The sequence below is a fragment of the Tenrec ecaudatus genome, chromosome 11 (genome assembly GCF_050624435.1).
Source record: "Tenrec ecaudatus isolate mTenEca1 chromosome 11, mTenEca1.hap1, whole genome shotgun sequence".
In the NCBI taxonomy this organism is placed as follows: domain Eukaryota; kingdom Metazoa; phylum Chordata; class Mammalia; order Afrosoricida; family Tenrecidae; genus Tenrec; species Tenrec ecaudatus.
Window position 1 is genome coordinate 37,115,409 of NC_134540.1, and position 24,113 is coordinate 37,139,521.

The 24,113-nt window shown below is 41.5% G+C and overlaps 1 protein-coding gene and 1 pseudogene across 3 annotated transcripts in view; both read right to left on the reverse strand.

Moving 5' to 3' along the window:
* TDRD3 (tudor domain containing 3) overlaps window positions 1-24,113 on the reverse strand; it is a 175,406-nt gene that overhangs the window by 113,102 nt on the left and 38,191 nt on the right. The window contains exons 2-3 of one of the 3 annotated variants that reach the window (XM_075562995.1): window positions 8,885-8,969; window positions 537-602 (exon numbers count right to left, since the gene is read on the reverse strand). In XM_075562995.1, the coding sequence (XP_075419110.1) occupies window positions 537-602; window positions 8,885-8,969 (151 nt within the window). Of the gene's footprint in view, window positions 1-536; window positions 603-8,884; window positions 8,976-24,113 lie in introns of those variants that run through there. The other 2 variants (XM_075562999.1, XM_075562998.1) reach the window with 2 other exon arrangements.
* Window positions 19,734-20,288, reverse strand: LOC142461679 (U1 small nuclear ribonucleoprotein C-like; annotated as a pseudogene).

Consider the following 24,113-nt stretch of genomic DNA (forward strand, 5'->3'; position numbering starts at 1 on the left):
ACACGTAGCGTACAATGTTAGCAACACGTACGTGAAGTGTGTAAATCCATCAAATAAACATAACAAGTAACCAAAATGAAAGAATGAGAAAGGGGTAAAACTCTGACTTCTCAAATGTGAGAAAGGAAACAAACTCACTGCCATCCCTGGATTCTGACTCGCAGAGACCCTGTAGGGCGGGGTAGAACTGCCCGTGGGCTTCTCAGACCTTCGCTCGTCAGTAGGAAGTCTCGACTTTCTCCCACAGAGCAGCTGGGGGTTTCAAACTGCTGCCCTTGCGGTTAGTAACCCAACCCGTAACCCAACTCAAAGTAAAAGTGTCTTATATTCCTGAAACATTTTCTTTCTTTTTAAAATGGTGAACCATTTAACTCAACAATTTTTCATGTGTTCAGGAATTCACAAAGTGCCCTGTTCATCTCCAAAATATTCCTTAGCAGTTGCAGTCTTTTTAGGAAAAACTAATTTCAATCATCTACTAGACGTTCATAACGTAGGGAGTTGGCTCCCTTAGAAAGTTAAATGTTTTCCTTTACCTTTTCTACCTTTCCGCCATTGATGTCACTGGGAAGGAATTTCTTGCCAATTGTTCTCAGGTCTGTCTAAAATAAAAACATTATTATTAAAATAGAATCATGCAGAAAAGTTAATCTAATGCTCATTAACAAAAGCGGAACTTACTTTAGAGTTTGTGGACTAAAACTAAAACTAAATAAATGTCTATTGATATAAATGTTGACTCTGAGATTCCAAAGCCACTGAAGGATTCAAACCACAAGCTTAGCGAGTGTGGGGTCGAGAACCACATAAAACCATTAAAACAATCCTTCAAAGACTAATTTGTACATTATACTGATATCCTGATGTCAGTAGCAGTTCAATGTATAAAGTTACATATAGTACACCAGTAAGCTGTATAATAATACAAGGGGGCTTCTAACAGTTGATGGAAAAATGGAATTAAAAGATAGCAGAAATCATTTTCTACAGACTTTTCTTTAATTTCCCCTCATATGCCAAGTTTCAATTCGGGTCTTATTTCTTTGGGTAAACGTTTAACATACTAACTAGTCTCCACTAAAACTCAAAGGCTGAAATACCTGGTTTGCATTAGTAGCCATGAAATAATGGCATCAATTTACCAAATAATTTTAGGTAGATTCTAATCTTACCTAAAAGTGAATGACACAATCCAAAATTTAATGACTGCTTTTGAATATATGAACATAGCAGATGCTAGCAGCTGACTCGACCTGAAGGTGGTAATAGAGCACGAAAGCCCACTATTCTACGAGCTGAGGCAGCCCTAACAAAGCAGAGATACGTAAGGCACAACCATGTCAGGAAATGTCACCCCTGGATTAGCTAAGAAATTAAAGTCAGATTTCACTATAGTGCATAATGTTTCTTTTGCTTAAACAAATTTAACAAACAGAAGGCAGTGAACAAATAACTATGAAAATACAAAAGTATGTATTACTCAAACCAAAACAATACATAAAAAAGGAAAACATAACAGACTAGCATAAATAAAACGACATTTCTGACACGAAAAGAAAACGTCAAGTCCCTAGTCTACAGAAAAAGAGAATTTTAAAGAACTGTGTTCTCTTTGTGAAGTGAAAACCCAATGGTTTCTTACCAAAGGAGTGGAAATAATTTACTCAAAAGATTCGTAGTTGGGGAAAAGGTCCAATCATTTACTCTAAGTAATTAGTCTGATGCTTGACATGCCATCCAGTCCAAACCGACTCACAGCGACCCCATCGGACACAGCAGAAACTCAGCCCGGCAGTTCCGTAGAGCTCTTTGGGAACAGAAGGCCTCATCTTTCTGTGCTCCAGGGGCTGGCGTTTAACTGCTGACCTTACTACTAACAGCCCAACACACAACCCACAGCATTATGCTTCACACAGTGACGCCGAACTAATAAATACATGTGCGTGGCTTTGTTATTCCTTAGACTATAGTAGAGAGAAACTTCATGGCCTTAAATGCAGAATAACAGAAAATATGCTCATAGTGCATTTAATGACGATAATCAAGATCACTTAATAAATGATTTAGAGAAATTGAGGTTAGATTTAAGGAGAAAACAGATAGATGACTATAATCCATGTGATAGAAAATGAATCCACAGAGAGGAAGATGGTCTTCTTTGAACATCTACAGTAATCGACAACCCTATGTGCAATCCCTTATGGGGTCGTCCAGGCACAGGCATGTCAATGACACAAGGCCCACAAATCCTGCCCGCCTTCTGAGTTAAAAACTCTATCTCAGCGTCCACGCAAACAAAGGAACAAATCATTTCTTACACTCGCTTTTCCTCTATTATGGTTGGTTTGAGTATGGAATGTTAACAGTTGTGAAGCACAATGACTTGCACTGATTGAGAATGCAGGGAAGGATAACTATCAGTGACCATAACACATCAACAATATGAGAACATTTTGTTATCATTTATACATGCATAATAACCATGTAGTCAGTGAGAAAACTAGCAGTTCAAAAAATACAAGCATGGTTTTAAAGTCACTCAAAGACTGAAATACCTGGTTTTCATAAGTAACCATGAAACAATGCATCAATAGTAAGCAGAAATGAGACTTAGACTAAACCCCTCAGGTTTTAGTCACCTTAGATTGTAGTCAACTAACCATATGGCTTGGGGCGTCATCACAATTTCTCTACACTCAGCTAATTTGGTCTTGTACAAGATGGGAAAACATACAAGGGCGCTACAAAAATATGGCGGAAAGTTTCCATTATGTTTTCATCCCTTTCCCCGTGAACTTCGTACAGGTCCCTCCTATGACCACCTGTGAGGCAGTACACAAAGTGGCCTGACCACCTATGAGGCCAATGAGTTGCCTGTCCAGACCAAGCAGGTCACCTGACAGTTCAATCTGACGAAGCCTCAGGATGCAGGATGGAATGTATCAGGGCCACCTGGTGAAGCCAATAAAAGCCCAGGAAGATGGAAGCTGTGTAATTTCCATCGTAGAATCACTATTTGCTCTTGGGAGGTAAACATGTCCCCAGAGAACATGGCAGCTCAATGCAGAACCTCACTAGGACCTTAACCTTTCTTTTTTCCTCCAGCTTTATTTTAAAGATGCCCCTTTACCGGCAAGCATTTGGACCTGGCCTGGGTGAGCGAGGAGGAATGAGAAAGGGTCTGGTAGAGCAGCATGGTCCTGACTGACCAAGGAAGGAGGGAGGAGGTTTCCGAGGGTGTTTAAAGTAACTGGAGCTGTGAGTAGACACAACCCCAGCAGCTCAACGACCCTATTTCACAAAGTCATTGGCAGGATACAAAAAGACAATATATCCACCCTTTACATACTATTCTTAACATTTTAGGCATACGTACAAATACAAATTTGAATGTACGAATAGCTAATTTAAAAAAAAATCTTTAAGCATTCTAAATTCAAACATAAATACCCAACGGCTTGACTATCTAGACTCCATTTTTATAAGTGGCACCAGAATGACTGAGAACAAGAAGAATATATTGAACATCAACATTAAAAAAAGTAGAAATTGATATTAATTAAAATTTCTTAGAATTTATAAAGCATCCAGCTATAGGCACACATAAACATATAGGTATACAAAACAAAATAGTTTGTTCAAATCGTTTCAACAGAATATTTGTCAAGTCATTTTATCCTTCACCGAGCACTTCAGAGAATTTTTTAACCAACCTATTTGTAAAACTTTTAAAAGTAGTGTTCATTAATTTGAGACTGAATTTTCCCCTAAATAAGTCAGGTGTTGTACCCCCAAACTACGTGCTTAATTTCTACTCCATTTATTGATATTTGTAATCTCCATTTACAGAATACAAAATTAAGAACTACCATTCCCATGTAAAACTCTGAGCAAAAGTAGTTAAGGTAGCAGGCTGACTTTGCTATCTTTAAAAAAGATTGCTTGTGATGTTAGCTCTCGGTTGGCGTTGGGGAACTTGGCACTTCAACAATGCCCAACCTAAAAAATGTAGCTGACCGTTTTAAACTGCTGGTGCTACAATGCGCTTGATGGCGAACACCTGCTTTTTGGCCTGAGCGGCTGGAATTCCGCTGTAGTGAGGGCGGAGGGTGCAATCAAACACCTTGCGCACTGCGTCTCTAACGGGTTGCCCAGGACAGAAGCACTGCGCACTACACAGGGTTGGGTGTTTCACTGCTGGAGAAAAGCCCCAGCTCAGACGTTCCTTCACGGGAAGAGACCGTCAGCGAGCTTGCACGTGGATTTCCCCGCCGCGGACGCTGGGGTGCCCTCCCTCTGCGATGAGCCTGAGCCGCGCTACCCGATTCGGCTGAGGGCTGCTCACGAGGACCCCAAAACAGAGCCCCGGGGAGCCACCCTGCCTTCGTGCAGTTCTTAACACGGTAATGCGGTTCTGAATCGTGTAAATACTCAGTAACACGGTGAGTGGGGAGGGGGGCGCAAAAGCTCATGGAAAGTGGAATTAAAAGCTAATGAAATTTACCCACAAGCTTCTGAATCCCCCTTGCACATGTATTTCTCAACTCCCGATGAATAAAACCCTCAACCACTTAAAAGTTGGAAGAAAAATCTTCAGGGTACCAACTACTTTAAATATTGGACTTTATTAGAGGGTGATACATTTGAAAAGCAAATACTTTTTTTTGGTTTGGTTTTTCTTCATCATCCATCATAATTGTTCAGGACTGTGGTTTCAACGTCAGAGAAAATTAAAATAAAAAATGCATCCACTCAGAAATAGTCACCTTACAGCTCTTGTGTGTATGACACACACATTTCACTTTAAGTTTCACACGCAATTATCGCTCTTCACTTTTAGTAAACATAAAAAAAAATAGACTCAAGGGTGAGTCGAAAAGTACTGCTACAAAAGCAGACACACCTTTATTATACAACAATAAGAAAATGTGACGCTCTTGGTTGTTTTACAAAACCTCTCTCTAGGTCCACGTGCTTGTGCAGGTGCTGTGTCAATCTCTTTAGCCCTTCTGTGTTCTTCTGTTTATACATCAATATGGCAGTTGAGGCATTTACACATCAAGATGAGTTAGGCACCAATTACGTTTCTTGATTAAAAGGAACATTTAGTTCCTTGAGTTTTGGGAACATTAAGAAGTCTGAAGGGGCAAGACTGGGGCCACATAAAGCAGATGGGAAAATCATTTCTCGGTAGTACTGCCCTCGCTACTCCGAATAATGGGCGAGGGCACCGTCTGGAGGAAAAGAAATCTCTCAGCACAGCTTCCCCGGCCCTTTTCTCACCGACGCAGTTCCAATATTCTGAAAACGACTTCCTAATAAGCCCCCAGGATCCTCCCGGGTCCTTCAAGAAAAATCTATCAAGACTTGGAATCCCCAAAGCATCACCTTCTGAGCAGACCTCTCTGCTTTGGATTTCGCTCCCTGGTTTCTCACTGAAGCTACTGTTTTGACGGACCTTGCACTGCAGATGCTTTATTAAGCCCAAGACTTGTCCCTGCTTAAGATCTGCCCCTTATTTGTCGTTAGATTCGACCTTGCTTAATAGACTGATGGCAAGGAAAGCTGATCTCCATGCAACATTTTTGGCGGAGGGCTTGCTGAAGTGGAGATGTTTGCTTAAAATTAAAAGTACTGTATCAGGTGAGATAACTACCAGCTTCAGTAGTTATCAAGTCAGTGGTAAGTCTACGGTCTTATCCCACCAATATCTAGACATCAGCCAGAGTTTCTTTATCCGTCAATGTTGGCCCCACCTTCCCTCTCTCAGCTCATCTTGCAGACCCTCCTGAAAAGCCCGCTCCGTCTGAAACTGTGGTTTCATGTGAGGAAGCAACCCTTCAAGGAAGTGCGCAGAGGTCCACTTCAATTTTCTTCAAATTTCTGTATTCGCTCTGACCTCAATCTTTTGATCCGTCCCCCCATCCCATGGCACCATACCCAGGTTTTACCTTGCTTGGATCCACAATCAATGTTCATAGAAGCAACAGTCAAGAAATCATGATACATGCCATTGGGCGAAGGTGATGCACAAGACCCCTTAAGTGTTGGAAAGCAAGGAAGTTCCTTTGAGGATAAAGGAGCGCCTGACACAAGCACCAATATTTTCCATCGCCTCACATTCAAGTGACAGTTGGACATCACGTAAGGAACTCAAAGGAGAATCGGTGCATGTGCATTGTGGTGCTACAGAGGAACACTGCAGGCCGCGGGCTGCCGAACGGACAAGCAAACCTGTCTTGGAAGAGGTAAAGACAGGAAGCGCCTTAGAGGCAGAGATGGTGAACTTTGTGTCATGCACTTTGGACCTGTAGTCAGGAGATCAGTCCTGGAGAAGGACACCATGCTTCGTGAAATAGAGAGGCAAGAAAGGAAGAGGAAAGCCCTTGGACCTACAGCGGGCCGCGGGGCGCAATGGTCAGGTGACAGCCCCGCCTCACCTCTTCAGACTGTTCAGACCATTCAGACTAGGCTGAGGCGCTTGGACAAGCCGGGGGCAGCTGAGCAAAAAGGGCGGTGGAGGAGCAGCCCAAGAGAAGATCGGCAAGGTTGCCAGCGAAACCTGCACCTGCCAAAGTAGAGACAAGGCCAAAAAAGGCAGGAGGAAAGGATAAATCTTCAGACAAAAATGGGAAATGGGGAGCAAAGGGAAAACCGGCTGAAGTAGCTGACCAAGAAAATTTTAAATGATTTACCGGCCGAAAATGGAGAAATGAAAAACGAGAAGCAGGAAAAAAAGAAATCAAGTCCGATTAATGTTTATCTACCATTTCTTATCCGTGGGCCCATTAGCTCCTTTCTTAGACAATCCAGAGGGCTATTTTTATCAAGTATTTTGTAAATGCCAGTTCTTTAGTCGATCTAGAGAGAATTTTTGAAAAGTTAATCCCACTTCATCCCATTTTTTTTAAGTGTGAATGCTTTCATTTACTGGTTATTTTTTGGCCCAAGCAGACAATAGCGGAATGTTCAACTGTGGGAAGAGTTGACTGTCTTGGGTGTCTACATTCCAGTTCCGTGGGATGGGGGGTCATTTTTGTATCCCTAATACATAACATCTTTAAATGGCAACTTGGAGTCAATGTCATAAAGTTGTATGCGTTGAACATTTAAAATTTCATTTGCTTGTTTGTTTATTTTCCTTAATAGAACGGTGTCTGGAAACCATTCTGTCAGCATGGCTCTCGCGTCAGAACTGTGGGCCAGTTTTCCTGGTAACTCTGCGATGTGCTGTGACGGGCTGACCACTGAGTGTGGTGTGTGTGTGTTTGAGACAATAAACTATGCATTAGTGGGACTTAAGATGTAACAGCTTATCAACATCTGAAGATAATGTAACTTCATAATCTCTTTTTTAAAAGTTGCCTCCAAATTTAAAACTGGAAAAGTCACTGGAATTTAGAAATGAACTTTATCTACATGGCATTTTATGATTTTGGTCCATGCACTAAGAATTGTGTACAAATTGGTCATAATGCCTCTGTATTTATCTCAAAACAACCAATAAAATGCCAGTTACAAAAGAAAAGAAAGAAGAGGAAAATCCTACAGATGGCCCGACACCGTGGCTGCAACAATGAGCTAAACACGTAAGAAAAGTTATGAAAACATAACCAGGCAGTGTTTCATTCTGTTGAACACAGGCTCGTATGAGTTGGACCCAACTCGACAGCACTTTAAAACAACAACAACAACAAACAAAACTATGTGTGTTACAGAAAAACTTGTCTGCAGCCATCTGCCGACCACAGAGACACATTTTAAGCTTACTGTATTGGGAACAAATTTATGAATGTATGAACTGGAACCTAAGTAGTAATACTTCTTGGTCACCCACATCCTTCTTGCCTCGTACACAAATGAGGCAAACAAGGAAGACTGCTACAAAATCACTTGATTTTTAAAAAGTATTCTATTTCTTCAATAAATAAGTAAGAAAATAATGTAGAATTCTCTAACATACTATTAAAGAAGAATTCACTAGCTGAATTCACCAGTTTGGGTTTAAGTCCAAAAAAGTTAAAGTAACTAGGAACTGTTGCTATTTTTGCTCAGAAATAACAGAACAATATCTAACCAGTGCCTACTCTGAAAATCTTCAGCCTTTTGTTTAGTAAAAATATTAAGATTCATCTCAGAAACAAGGAAATAATTTCTGTCACATTAAATAAAATTTTAAGTTCTTTTTTAAATGGGGTCAGATGCTGGGTTTTTTTCATCTAAATTTAATTATATAAATATAAATTTAAGCGATTTTAAAGAAGATAAGCACATTTATTTACTTTAAATGTTACCATCATTTCTGCTTTACTGTGTATCTATTCCGTAGCATTATAATGGAATTGTCAGAGAGTAATTCTCTTCTAAATTTCAGTGATCATGTGTTAAAATATAAATGTCATTGTTAATAAGAGTTTTCACATTTTGGTTTTTCTGTATTTTCTCACCTTGCCAACAATATGTACACAATATTTTCATAACCAGAAAAAAGTTATTTGAAAACAATAAATTCATCTGTCAAAATTCTTCAACCCCACTAATTTCCACATAAATTAAATGGTAATTTGTTAAAAATTAATATGGTCAGTTTTTGTAGCTATTAGATACCTATGTTATAAAATTCTATAGCTGATCACTGAGCTAAAAAACAGTATTTGCAACTCTTCCATTTCATTAACCATGTATAAGTGATAACCATATTATTTCCAATAAAGTTGGCTGATCTGATATTACCCAGTGTAACAATTGTCACTGCAACTTAAAATGGATGAAGATGAAAGGCAATCTCTAGGCTACTTATCAGAAAACAGTTGATTCTGTGAAAAGTGATCTGTGAATGAAGTTTCCAGAATAAAAACGTTTATAAATTAATAAAATAACCTACATTGAGAGCAATTGGGATGATGTCATTAATATTGACTTTGTCAGGAGAACTTGTACAAGCTTCAATGCCTTCATCTGAAAGATGCCTGTTAAAATAAAATAAATAGATTAATATTTTTGAAAATAAAAATTTCTATCTCAAGTCCACATACATTCTGTTTTCTATTATAAAGTGCTTCTCCAAATACTAGAGAAAATGCCTGGATATTTCCATTTATTTTCTATTTCTGATAGAATATAATAGAATTTTCAATTCTCCTTTCTTGTATTCTTAAAAGGGCTATCTATTAATAATATTCTCTATGTAATTTCTCAGAAAGGCTCCTTAAAAGTTGATGTATTTCTTAAGGATTGCATGAGATACAATTTGTTATACAAACATAAAACTGTACGTTCTTAAAAGAAGCAGACTATGATAGAAAAATAGGGCTAAAAATAATTTATTTTTAATGTAGTCAAATAAATTTCCTATGATACAGTATTACATTCATTTCTGAAGTCCCCTGTCTCTGATATAACAGTCTCGAGAATCCTTCAATAAATGCTACTGACGCTGAGTGACGTAATGGGCAATTTTTTAACCACATACTTTTTCCTCTTCCTGTTTGCTTTCTGCTTGTTAGCTCATTATCTTATATGCTCTCTGTCCTTCTACCCAGTCAAAACCAACTACAGTTCTGTACGCAAATATAACACACGGCTAAAAAGATTTACACCCAAATAATGAAAAAGTATGCCTATCCACTCACCCGTACCCAACATGACTATTTTGAAAGGCTTTAATGCTACAATTTGACTCCTGCCCCTAAAAAGGCAATCTGTGAAAATGCCCAATACCATCTCCCATGTTTACAATAAGTTATCTCCATAGTAGATACTCTGCCAGTGATACAAGTCTGCCAGAGTCAATGCAAGCTCCTTCCTGATGCCCAGCAATTCTACTATCAAATCCAACATGAGACCAAGTCTAATAAACTTTGTCATATAAATGCTACCTGGTAACAGCACCCAAAAATAAATAAATCAATAAACAAAAATGTCCCCTTTAAGAAGCATAGAATGAATGATTTCTCAAAAGAAAATAAGCAAATAAATGTAAATAGAAATGCACAAAAGAGCTCTTAGAGAAAAACAAATTGATGAATAAGATGTCAGGAAAGAATATATAAAACTCAAATCACCCCAGGGGTGGGCTGGTTTCCGGGCCCTGCTGCCACTAGAGCTAATAATATATATAAAGAGATTTTTTAAAAAACTGAAATCAATGTTATCAAAATTAAGCACCATTAAAAAGTTTAAAACACCCTTGATGCTGAACTACAATGACAAACGAAAGCACATTGTTAAATGGGTTACAAACGTAGAGAAGTGCTACGTGCGGAACACTGGAGAAAGCCAAACCCCCATCAAGTGGATTCACAGGGACTCTAGAGGCCAGAACACAGCTGCCCCTGTGGATGTCCAGGGGCGTAAGTTTTGACGGGTACAGAAAGCTGCATCCTTCACCCATAAGATGGGTTCAAACTGCTGGCTGTGTGGTAGCAACCCTACTTGCAATCTACGGCACGAGGGCACCACTAAAGAAAGTGTTTAGATAAAAGGCATGACTGATAATATATAAATGAACACCCACAGGGGCGGTTCCACCCTGTTCTATGATTCAAAATGCACTCAATGGCAGTGAGTTTGGCTTGAGTTTTGAGAGTTTTAATACTTACAGAGTAGACCAGTTTTCTATTCAGCACATTTTGTCTCATCTCAATCATTCCACTCCCTTTATAAAGCGCCCGTGTATGCTCAAAAGTGTCTCCTGGCAATTCTAGCTTTAACCAGAAGAAGAAACTAGAAATGGGAAATTATTTCCCACTCCCTTTATCCGCCATTACCAACTGTACTCACTGAAAGCAAATAGCAAATGTGCCTGAGTCTCCACTTACACGTGGTCTTATCTCTTCTTGTTCTGAAAAAGCAAAGACTTGAACCTTCTGGCTGCAATCCAGTTACCAGAAAGCAGGAGACACACTCACATCTCTCCCTGAACCACACCTTAGGGGTTAAGCTGTAAATATTGTACCGTATGCACCGAAGGACTGAGCTTACATAAAGCATAACTTGTGATTTAGAAATGAATCTTTTAGCTTCTGTAAATGTTTAAAACCCTCATAAAAGTATCAATGAATAAAACAGGTGATAGATTTAAACGCCAAATGCTCAAATCTGAGTCAAACTGAAAGAACCAGGCCCATCAGGCTTCACCAGCCTTCAGGTGGGGGTCACGGCGAAGGAAAGGACTGAAAAGTGGGTCGGGAGCCAGGCAGGAACGATCCCTGCGCACGTGCATCACAGGCCTGCAGGGAAGAGGACGATAATAAGTTCCCATGAGCCAGTTTTGAGCACATAAAACCCAAGGGCATGGACCCTAAAGAAGAAGGAGCCCCCAGGGCACTCGTGTTTACTAAAGCAGCCAGCAAAACCGCACCTGTCGTCCCGTCTAGAGCCAACTCTGGAACAGGAAGATCACAGTTCCTCTCGTGATGTCTCCGAACGAAAAATGCATCTGAACACACCCTGCTGAGCACTGGCCACGCAATGAACAGACTAGCATTTTCTCACTGATTTTACCGCCAAACGATAAAAGTTTTCACCAGCACTGTAATATAAACTGAAACGGTTTAAAAGATGACTTCAGAAAATGCTTTCCTTACTTCAAGAGTTAATCCAAACTCACTGCGATCGGGTCCATGCGGACTCACAGGGACCCTGTAAGACAGGACAGAACTGCCCCTACGGCTTTCCAAGACTAACTCTTTACATGAGCAGAAAGACTCCGTCTGCCTGCAGAGCAGTAGGTGTTTCGAACAGCTGAGCTGCGGGTATGGGGAGGGGGGGGGGAAGGTTAGCATCCCAACCCATAGCCCCCTGTGCCGCCAGGACATCTAATCAAAAAAACACTGAGCATTGAAGTAAGCACCACTACCAAAGCCCCCTTCCCCCCTCTGGGAGAAATCCTCCTTCAAATAAAACATATGGGGGTGCTTTAGAAAGGTCATGGGAAATCCCATTATCTTTTCATTCCATTTTCCCCCAAATATCTGAAGTTCCATCAGGCACCCTTTCCACCCTAGTTCAAGCAGATCCATTGACAAGAAATCATCAATTAAACAAATAATATAATTTCTAAGATCCAGATAATGGGTTTCCTTGGCACTACCAATAAGGTGAGAGAGCGCCGACTTGGCTTTGCCTGTCCCTGTCACACTGTCGAGGCCACCTACTCACGGGCTCAGGTGCTCGCACACCAAGGAAGGGCGTGGCAAGCGAACGCACACAGCATTTCTGACAGGAACAGCCATAAAACGCAACTCCGCTCGACCGGCGGCAAGGAAAGCAGTTACAGCCACATGCATTTTTCAGCGTTCAGCTTTTTGTAAAGCGCTGTTCAGGCCAAACCAAACAGGCTACGGCCTGGCTCCATCCTTACCCTCTGCACCTACGACACACAGTCGCTTTTTCATGTGCTTATCTGCTCCCTCACAGTTAGGCAAGTTGTCTTAGAACAGGTAGTGTTATGCTGTATCTTTCAAGTATGACATTCCTAGCCAACCTCTCTTTTAAGCAAAAGAAAAAAAGGATATTCGTGTTTTCAGTTAACGCCCTAAGACACCGGGAGAGTGAGGGATGCACATAATAAATCTCCTCGCTGGTTCCGGATGTCACACTCAAAGGTGCCAAATGCTGTATAAAGGAGACAGACACAGAACCCATTCGTTCAATCTTCACGCGTTTCTAAAGGGGGCGGGGTACTCTACCCGGCCATGAACTGAGCCATCAGGCCAACACGGAAGCCACCTCCACCCACCGAAACCATGAATGCTCACTCAAATCTACCCTGTGAGCGGAACCCTTACAATAATCCAAGAGCAATTCTATCACTGCACAGTGAGCTAAGCTGGGGTGATGATGTCACTTTAAAAGCAGCCTTGCCGTGGGGAGGAGATGAGCCAGTCAGGGTGCAGGATAGCAACAATGAAACAGACAACTGTCCTCTAGTTCTGTAATGCTTCCTCCCCTCTCCACTATCGTGATCCCAATTCTACCTTACAAATCCGGCTAAACACTGGTACAGATCAGAGCTAGAAACACGGAATCAAGGATAGGTAAACCCCTCAGGACCAATAATAAGAGTAGCAACACCAGGAGGGGAAGGGGAAGGTGGGAGAGAAAGGGGGAACTGATCACAAGGATCTAGCTATAATCCCCTCCCCCTCCCTGGGGAATGACAACAGGAAAGTGGGTGAAGGGAGGCATCATATGGTATAAGATATGACAAAATAATAATAATTTATAAATTATCAAGGGTTTGTGAGGGGGGTAGGGAGGGAGGGGGAAAATTAAGAGCAGATACCTAGGGCTCAAGTAGAAAGCAAATGTTTTCAGAACGATGATGGCAACATATGTCCACATGTGCTTGGCACAATAGATGGATGTTTATGGATTGTGATGTGAGTTGTAGGAGCCCCCAATAAAATGATTCTAAAAAGAAAACAAAAAGCAGCCTTTAAAGTAACAACAAGACCAGAAAATCCTAATAAAAGCATTCTTCCCAGATGGATAAGAACCCCCTGGAGAAGTAATGGAGATCTGTGAGCAATGAATGGGCTCTATGGTCTTAATGCTCTCTGTGTAAAACCCACATCAATGGCCTCGAACAGTTTTGGGGATTTCTGTCCACACATGACAGATTATTACACTACGTTGAGGCTGCTAGCACCAGTAAGATGTCCAGTTAGCACAATGAGAATTTAACAAATGAATTCTTTCTAATGCAAGAATACAGTAGAGATCATTCCGTAACTGTCCATCATACGAACAAACTTGCAAACCAACCCACTGCCACTGAGCACACTCCGAGCGGGTGTACAGGATGGAGCAGAACTGCTCCAGGGGGCTCAGAGACGGCCAGGCTTTCTGGGAGCACACTACTGCATCTCCCCCCACACACACACACCGGCTGGTGGGTTGGTGCGCAGTTAGCACTGCCCCTCTACCCCCGCCAGGGCTCCTGAATATGGGAACCAGAGAGAATAAAATGCTGCAGATAACTTTTCTGACGGCTTGTTTGAAAAGGTATTTTGAATTTAGCAAACGTGACTTGCTGCAAATGACACACTACAAATTACCCAACATTTTATAAAAAGGTTAATTACCCTAGAAACCTCTCTAGTCACTCTGCCTAGCCTGTTTCCACTAGAAAGGGCTGGAACGCACCTGCCAAAACTCTGGGTCTTGAAACTGTTCTTATTTATAGGACCTCGTCAAAAGCATTTAACTAACGAACTCGCTGGATTTTCTTCCCTTCTCGACCACAAGGAAATGGCTTCTACGTTCCTCTGGTGAGCGCCCTTTGAGAAACTACAGTGTCTGACGGTGATTAACAAAGTATCTGACCGTGATTAACAAGAGACTGGGGGGGGGGGGTTGAGTGGGGAGGGAATGAGGACCTGATGCAAAGGGCAAATACTTTGAAGATAATGAGGGCAAGAAATGTACAGATGTGTTTTACACAATTGATGTACATATGGATTGAGATAAGAGTTGTATGAGCCCCTAATACAATGTTAAAAGAAAAGAATCCAGAAAAAACAAAGAAACTGATTGTGGTAGCAATTGTACAGCACTGCTTGATGTGATTGAACTATGAAATGTTATGATGTTTGTAAGAGCTCCCAATAAAATGATTAAAATTTAAAAAGAGAGAGATTAAGGTAACAAGTCTCCTAAGAATTTATACACAAATTTTGCTTCAGATATCCTGGCCGTCTAAAGAGCCACCTTCTAAGAACAGGTACTCTCTTCTCTGCAGATGAACGCCATCGATTCGGTGTAGCTTACAGAGAGATTAGGGGACAGCAATGGTTGACAGGAATTGAATGCCATCGTGGGCACGACCACATATCAGCAGTAGCTGACTGAGTCCGTGGGCTTCCAAGTCCAAGTCGCTACTAAGCACAGTTTGAAGACGTTCAATGACAACCCAACAGTCGGAAATGATCAATGAACTCATCCGTGTCTACTCTGCTTCACTAACACTATCATTTTTCTTCTCTCCGTAAAGAGATACTGTCCAGAGACCAAAAGAGGTGTTGCAGGAGCCTTCTTTAGAGTACTGGAAAGCAGACTTCCCTTGGGGGACTGAAGTGCACCTCACCCAAGTCGTGGGACTCTCAATCGCCTCATGCGCGTGTGAACGTTGGACACTGAAGGAGGAAGTCCTAACAAGGGACAGTGTGTTTGAACTGCGGTGCTGGCTGAAGATGGCCTGAAGATGGCGACCGCTAGGACAAACGGACCTGTCTTGGAAGAAGCAGAGTCCTTAGGGAGCAAGCCTGGCGAGGCTCCGTCTTACATACTGATCAGGAGAGAGCAGTCCCGAGGGAAGGACACCCGCTTGGTAACGTGGGGAGCAGAGAAAAGGCGGAAGGTGGCTGCAGCCAGGGTGGCAGGCAAGGGAACAGGGTGGCAGGTACGGGAACAGGGTGGCAGGCACCGGAACAGGGTGGCAGGGCGCCGGGCGGGCAGCGCTTCCTTCTCACGCACAGGAGCTCTATGGGTCAGAGCCCAGGAGGGCGCCTAATGCCTTCCAGGCGCTTCTTTTCTCCTCCTGGAAAAGGGGCCAAACAGTTCCAACTCAGGCTGGCCCAACCCTCGCCGACAATCCCCTATCCTCCATGGTTTGCACAGGAAGTTAAAGGTCGGTCACTGGAAGGCACCGGGGCTCTCCAGGTGGGACGGGTCAGCTCCGTAGAGACTGACCGCTTCTGAGACGGTCTGCAGTTCTGTCGATGAGAGTCAGACTGACTGACAGCAGGGAGCCTGTATGGTTTATATATAAATGGCTCAGACTAATACTTATGCATTATTCAAAGAACCGGGTAAGCATGAACACTTCATCTAGATCTGAATCAATTGAGTAAGCCACTCTCAGCACAATTTGTTTATTTCAGTAATACACTATCATTTTAAAAACAACTTTTTTCAGTTCATTTTTGTGATTTATTGATATGCATAAATAATAAATTACTTTCACAATCATTTAGCTATCTACGATTTGAAATTTAACTACACACACTGAAAAACCTAAATTTTCCAACACTGATTTTCTAAATTGTTTTATGCACACATTGGAAAAGCTAAATTTTCCAATACTGATATTCTAAATTGTTTTATTACAGAGCAAATCAACAATGCCAAGCAAAAAAACTGCCATGACATCTACACATATTTCATTTAAAAAACTGAGCTAAAGACCTCATGAATATGCAAAATGTAAAAATAAATCAATAGTCCCAGAAGCATCGTTTCTTCTAAATAAAAACTTCTGGAAATATAAATGCCTTAATGCACATTTTGATATAAATACCATGACATATACATCCTCCTCACTAGCAAAACTTAAAATGTCCTGAGAAAAATAATTTCATGGCTCATTATTAAAGATTGGAAGACACAAATCAGCAAGAGTGAAAAGTATTGAAATCTGATAAACAAATCCCAATTTCTCTCTTTTAGGGATTTCCTTTCAAAATCTGGTGATTATTAGGTACCTAACTTGAAATTGTCATTAAGGTAGTGGGGTTTTGGAGGGAGAGTGGAAGGGGAAGGGAAAGAGGGAGGGAGATGGGGGAGGGGGGGGTAATTATGGAAGATGTACTACTGAGCACTACCACTAGATGGCAAGCTTGTTTCACAAGTAAAAACAGTTTAGAAACACGTAGTTGTCTACCTTCAAAGGTTTCTGGTTTGGTTATTGCTTGCTTGCTTGTTTTGGGGGGGGGGTTGAGATGAAGAAAATAAAAGACTATACTGTAATTTCAGAATTTCAAGGTTTTAAACAAAAGCCTATTTAGTATAAATAAAAAAATACTGCCCGTGTTTTTTTAATTGATATATATCAAAAAACAATTCTTTCTCCTACATTCATCCTTTGGAAACACATAATCACAAAATCAAGTTACACATTTATATCAATAGAGACTATTTTGCTTGGAGTAATTACAAAGAACATGTTCAATATTCTAACATTTGCTTGGCTGACATCAAATAAACATAACAATTGAATGCCAACTATATGAAGATAGGTTATAATAAATCAAAACAATTATCTTTTATGATCACATATTCATGATACTGAAATAATTTCCCATGCAAACATTAAACCTGGAATGTTTAGGAAAAATAATCATCATCACAACAGCTTGACAAGTGAAAATCTGCAAACAATCCCCAGGAAATGCCATAATGGATGCATTACAAAGGACAGTGCCAGTGGAAGTCAAATCTGCTTTTATTCATTTTAACAAACCAAATCTTCAACACAAATTTAAAAGTATAAAATGAAAGCCTAGATGTTTACATTCATTGGAGGTAAAAATGGATAGCCTTTCTAATTCAACACTGTCATCCTTTAATTCAGAAGCAGAGCTGAGGTTATTTCTTAGTAAATCAGATTTTTTAATGAAATATCATTTGGCATTTTTCATCTCTTCCATAGCCCGGGGCTCTCTGAATCACCTCAGGCCCAGTGAGCGGTAAGCTCACAGCGTTACAGCAGTAGCGCAGCAGAGTCCAAGCCAAGGGCCTCTCGTGGTGAGCACTTCCAGGATGAAGCCCAAGGAAACTGCAGATGGTTAAGTTTACATAAGAGATGCTTTCCCTTTTTGTTTGTTTTGAAATGTAGGGGATCCTGACAACCACTGGAAAGCATTTCTATGAGGTGCTGGGAGAGACGTATCTGACTATACTTTTATAGGGAACAAAAACAGGTGCAAACTGCAAGCCCAGCTGTTAATGACTGAGTGTGCGATGAAACAGGAACAAACGTCTTCATCTGTCTGTGCTCGGGTCCCTGCTCCTGAATAAAGTGAAGATGGTTGGCCTAGGAGTGAATTAATGGCAAGAATCACCTCGCATGTGATTGGTAGAGATTAGATGTTAACCGTAGTGTTTCTCCTAATCTTTTAACAGTAAGAAGGGGAAAAAAAAGGTACCTAAATACTCAAGTATAAGCCAGCCCAAATATCAGCCGAGGCACCTAATTCCACCACAAAACTGCATTAAAAATGTAATGAAAAACTCAGCTTATACACAAGTATATACGGTACATAGATGAGCCTGTAGTTTCTCTTCCAAATTGATTTTTCGGTGCAAAATACATCACTATCATTTTTGCCCAATCTGCCTTTTTTGTTAATATGTAAAATAAAGCATATCTTAAAAATAGCTTATAAGTATTAAGCTTAAAATTCTATAGAGGGGGAAATCAGGTATTTTGCTGACACTTAAGGCTTATTTAAACTAAAGTTATTGATTCCGTAAGTGAAAATCTACTGTTTCAATTATTATAGGCAATAAGAGTTACGACTTTCTAGTATGTGATATGCAAACGTTACCCAACAACATCAACAAAGACCCCCAGTGGTGTAGTGGGTAAAGCGGCTCATCTACTAACCACATCTCCAGTTCAAGCCACTCAGCGCTCCTTCAGAGAAACACAGCTTGCTGGTCTACTCCAATACATACTGACAGTCTGAGAAACCCAGCTAGAGTTGCTGGGTGGGAATCCACTTGATGGAAGTGGTTTTAATAACGTAACACTTCTCTGCTTCTGATAATTAAAAGGGAATCCTGTGAAAAGCAAAATATTAAAATCCAAAGGACAGTCACTAAAAACAAGCTACTAAATCCATTTTTAACTTTTGAGGGCCATGAGTACAACCTTCCCATATTCCCATAGCTTAACAAAATTTAGAATTTCTTAGTTTTAATGTCTATTTACTTCGGCAAAATAAAGTTTAAAATGCATCTTCAAAGGCAAAATATTTGATTTTGCTTGAATTCTGAAACTGAAATGCTGTACATACATGAGGAGTTGTTTTTGAACTTAAAAGACAATTTTAATAACCCAATAAAACTTTGTGCTGGGCTGAATAATGGAACCAAAAAATATGTGCATTCTAATCCCAGAAGCCTAGGAATGTTGCATTGTTTGGGGGGAAAGTCTTTGCCGTTGTAATTTATGAAGCCTCCTCAGATGAGATCGTCCTGAATCTCTCTATCCCATGACAAGCGCTACTCAAAGAGGAGAGAGGGAGTTTGGAGAGAGGCACAAGAAAGCGCAGCACATGCAGAAAGAGAGAAGGCATGTGAACACAAAAGCAGAGACTGGTTTGATGAAGGTAGGAGCCAACAAATGCCAACACCACAGAGGCTGGAGGAGGCAAAAACTGCAATCAGCCCTACAGCCCAAGGGGGCAGCAAAGCCTTGCCAACACCTTAATCGGCAACTTCAGGCCTCCAGATCTGGAAAGAATAAATGTCTATTTCAAGGTACCCAGTTTGTGGTCACTTGCTTGAGTGACCATGGGAAATTAAGGCAGTCTTTAAGAATTTCAAAGCTATGTTGGAGAAACCTTTATTAAATTATCTTTATGAGTCGGAACCAACTAACTAGCACCTTAGTGCATGATCCATTTGGTTAGATATTATGACGGGCATTTATGTTGAATTTTAAATGCTTTGACTCACTAACTTTTCCTGAACAAATTCTTTCTTTTTTTTTTTTTGTTTAACTAAAAGTTAATTTTATTTTCACGTGTCACAATACAAACAAAAATCGTTTTGTTCTGCTTTTTGTCCACTACTCCACTCCAAAAACGATTCTCTTTTTGAGAGAAAGGGGGAGCAGGTCTTCCATGTTGTGCTGTTAGAAAACATCCAGAGTCGCAGCACCAGCTCTCCGGGAGAAGGGTGCGAGGAAGAGAAAATTGATAAAAAGAGGCTGTGCGCTGCCTTTATCTGACTGGTCGAGTCATTCCTGGCCGAGTGGGCACCGTAATAGGACGGGCTGGGGGCCGGATCAGTGGGGGCCCAGGCATCATTGGCATGTGGCCCCCCATGGGTGGCCTCATTCCAGGAGCGGGTCCCACTGGCATCATCCCAGGAGGAGGAGGGCCCATCATTGGCATCATGGGGGCCCCCCATGTGGGGAGCCGGCATCATCCCAGGGCGAGGAGGACCCGGGAGACTGGGGGGAGGCAGGATCATGGCCCCTGCTGGAGGAGGAGCAGAGCATGGAGAAGGAGGTATCTTTCCTTGTTGAGATGCAGCCGTTGTTTCGTCAATCAGGCTCTGAGCCTGCTCTTCCATCCATTTCTGATAGTAGTCTTTCACATTCTCTTTGTGTTTCCGACCACTGCAACGTGTCTTTCTCACAGACGGCGAGTCATGGGTGAGGTATGTATAGCAGTAGTCACAATAAAACTTAGGCATGTTGCTCGACCGACCATTTTTGCTCCTGAACAAATTCTTTCAATGAGTAATTCTTTCCTGGTGCACGGCCTGAAGTCATGCCATCCCTTCTTCTAAGGATCGTTCTGGCTGTACCTCTTCCAAAACAGATCTGTTCATCCTTCCAGCAGTCCCTGGTGTAGTCTACACTCTTCGCCAACACCGCAATTCCTCTGTGTCAATTCTCCTTCCATCTCTCCTTCCTCACAGCCAGCTATCGCATACATCTGAGGCAAGTAAAAAGATCAGGCTTGTGTCAGGTGCTAGCAGTCACCAGTGACAGCTTGGCCTCCTAACACTTTTAAGAGGGCTTCGGCGGCAGAGCTGCTCGATGCACGACATGATTTCACGTCTTGACTGCTGCTTTCGTGGGCCTTCAACTGATCCAAGTGGAATGAAATCTTTGACAACTTCAATTTCTTCACCATTTACCATGGTGTTGCAATTCTAAAACTACTTTGAGCAAATGAGTAAATATATTGATTTTCCAGGGAGTTAGAATTCTCACTGTGGGACCGGGAGGGACAAATACAGAATGGGAAAAGGTTAGGAATAAGTCTGTGGTGCTTGCCTGAAAATCGAAGTTTCAAGATAAACTCCTAAATTCATATTTTATTAATTCCTTTGTATGTAAGCTGTGGAGAGCAAATGCATACCTATGCAACAGCTGTATCTCAATTAATCATTAAAGAAGCCTTTGTCTGACTCTTAATTTTAAAAGATCAATAAAACTATCTTACAATGCCTGACATATAAAAAGGAGCAACTTCTACACATTGTAAAATTTCAACATTTTCCAAGCAAAATGCAATCACCATTTTCCAATATAAATGTCTTTACACTTTAAAGAGGTACATGTTAAAAAGGGAGAAGACTTAATCATAGTTCTTACCAGAAACCTGAATGCTTGCATTTCTAATTAAACACAGTGGCAGCCCTGAACACGAAGGCCATTGACCAGAGCAGCTGTGTACGGCCCCAAACATGCAGCAAAGGTTCGTTAAAATGACTGGGAAAAAGGAAAAACCAAGATGGACGCTACAAAAGACTTAACGTTTGCACGTGAACAGAGAGAAGCTATAAAGCAAACTGAAGAAAAACTGAACGGAAAATTTCAAAAGACATCTTAAGAAGACAAAATAAATTATTATAATGACGTGTACACAGACCTGGAGAAAGCATTTGATGTCACTCAAACTGGAACTACTGAAGGAAAAGTTTAAGCCTTAATTATAATACTGAAGGATTCTAGATGCAAAATACTGAACCACAAAGAGAAAACATCTAAAGAGGGCAGCCAGAATATACGAGCACTGGACCAAAAAGAACTGGCTGCAACGATTTCAAAAGGTAGCACAGTGGTATGAAAAGAAGCCCAGGCTAGACTGAGTGCATCGGCAAGCACTGATGGAATCAATGCCCATGGACATGTTTCAACAGACGGATACAGTCCTGGCGGGGCTTCCTTATCTAGGCCAACCAGCTGGAAGAGAGTCCCCTTGCCTGCGTATGCCAAAGACAGGGGGCCCAACAGAAGGTGGAAACTGTCTGTTTGTCAAGGTCATTCATGTTGCACGCAAGTAAAATTTTGCTGAAAGTAATTCAAAAGTAGTTGCCACAGTATATCAACAGGGAACAGCCAGAAAGCCAAGCCAGGTTCAGAAGACGATGCAGAACACAGGATGCCAATGCTGGTGCCAGCAGGGTCTTGGCTGAAAGCAGAGAATACCTGAAAGATGCTTCCTTGTGCACTTGGCTGTGCCTATTATAACAAACTATAGCTAACACTGCGAAGATGAGAGTTCCACATGCCACTGTGCTCATGGGGAACCTATATTCATAGACCTTCTCCCCTGACAGCATGCCCAGACTATGTGAGATGACGTCTCACCAGCGCTGCTTCTAAAGAGTATTCCGCCTGTAGTACTTCCAAGATATAGTTGTTAGTTCTTCTTTCAACAACATCATAATTACTCACCAATACCATCATTTAAATGCATCAATTCTTTTTCAGTCTTCCTTGGTCAACATCCAACTTCCACATGTAAGTGAACCAAATGAAAAATCCCAAGGCTTGGGTCAAGTGAACTGTGGTTAAATGCTTAAATATATGGCTTAAAAATATAAGTAGAACTGCTTAAACATATGGCTCTTCAATCCATGCCTCTGGAAATGCCACCTAATGATTAGGTGGGACCGTGCAAACTGGGTGTGCGAAACACTACAAGTGAACTGGTCACTTGCCGCTCACCTGGCTACAGGAAAGCCATCTCAGAAGCAAGAAGAGAGAGACAATCATGACAACCAAGACCGAAAAGGAAGCGCCTCACTGAGGTGGGCGACACAGTGGCTCCAAGCAATGGGTTTGAACATGGGAATGATTTTGGTGATACGGGCTGGTAGTGCTTTATTCTGTTATGGGGTTGCTATGAGTTGGAATCAACCCTAGAGTACCGTGTAACAATAACATACTATCCATAGAGTCAGATGTAACCTAATTCCCACAGTATGCACCAAGCTAAGGCAACAGTACTGCCCCTTGGATTCCAGTTCATACCAGGGGTTCAGAGAGTTCCTGGATAGTCTACAAACTTTTTAAAGCCCCGTCGCACATGCACAGGTGTACTGAAAACAAAACATATTTTACTAGGGCTCGGTGCTGCACTCGTCTTAATTTTGTTACACTGCCGTCCAAAGAAGATTCATTCAGAACAGCTGAGTCAGTCCAATTCAAAGCTGAGAGGTTAGCTGAGAAAGTTATAGAACCTGTTGTGGTTGTTGTTGTTGTTGGGGGGGGGGGTGACACCACAATGTAAAGAAAACAAAAGTCTCCACAACTGGCCCAATAAACGACACAATAAATGGGAAAAGACTGAGGCTGTTGAGGAGTTCATTTGAGTCCAGTCAACACCCGTGGAAGCAGGAGATAAGGAAGCAAACGCACCACGTGGAGCTGATCTGCTGCAGAGAACCTCATTAAGGCTTAAGGGGTCCTATAACCAAGCCATTTATGCAATGGGCTGCTAACCACAAAGTCAGCAGTTTGAAACCAACTGCTGCCCTGAGAGAGAAAGACAGTGCTTTGTACTCTCATACACAGTCTCAGAAACTAACGGCGGCAGTTCTACCCGATCCTATAGAGTCGCTATAAATTGGCATCTACTTAATGGCAGAGAGTTTGGTTTGGTTTTACCCAAATCACTGTAATTTCAAGTGCCTCATTGGCACGAGAAAGTTGAACATCAATAAGAAAGGCCAGAGAAGAGTTGATGCATTTGCATGATTGGGCTACGGAAGAACACTGCCTGTACCTCAGATGGCCTGGAGAATGAAAAACTCTGTCTCAAAGCAAGCATAGTCAGAACTCGCCTTTAAGTGAGAAAGGTGAGACTTCACTCACTGACTTTGGGCAAGTTGTTGGGAGGGCGCAGCCCCCAGGGGTGGTCGTCCAGTTTGGTAAAGTAGAAGATCGGAGTAAAAGAAGAGCCTCCGTGAGATGGACTGACAACAATGCTCTGAAACATGACAGACTGTGAGGATGGCTTAGGCCCAGGCAACGTTTCATTCTATGTTGTACATATGGTCTCTATGAGTCAGAACTATTTTGATAGTACTGAAGAACAACATCTTGAGAGAGATTCTCAAGGACACAAGATAATCAGGAGGGCTGATTTTGAGTAGGTTTTAAGGAAACTGAAAAACTCTACCTACCATACTAATGCATACTCATTCTTCCAGGGTAGTAGTGGTTGTCCTAAGAGAATTACATTGGGACACCTTTATCCCATCACGCTCCAGCCCTGATCTTGCCCTTTCAACCTTCAACCCTTGTTCCCAGAATTCAACATTTCGAAGGACCTGATTTGTGTACCTAGAGACGCTAA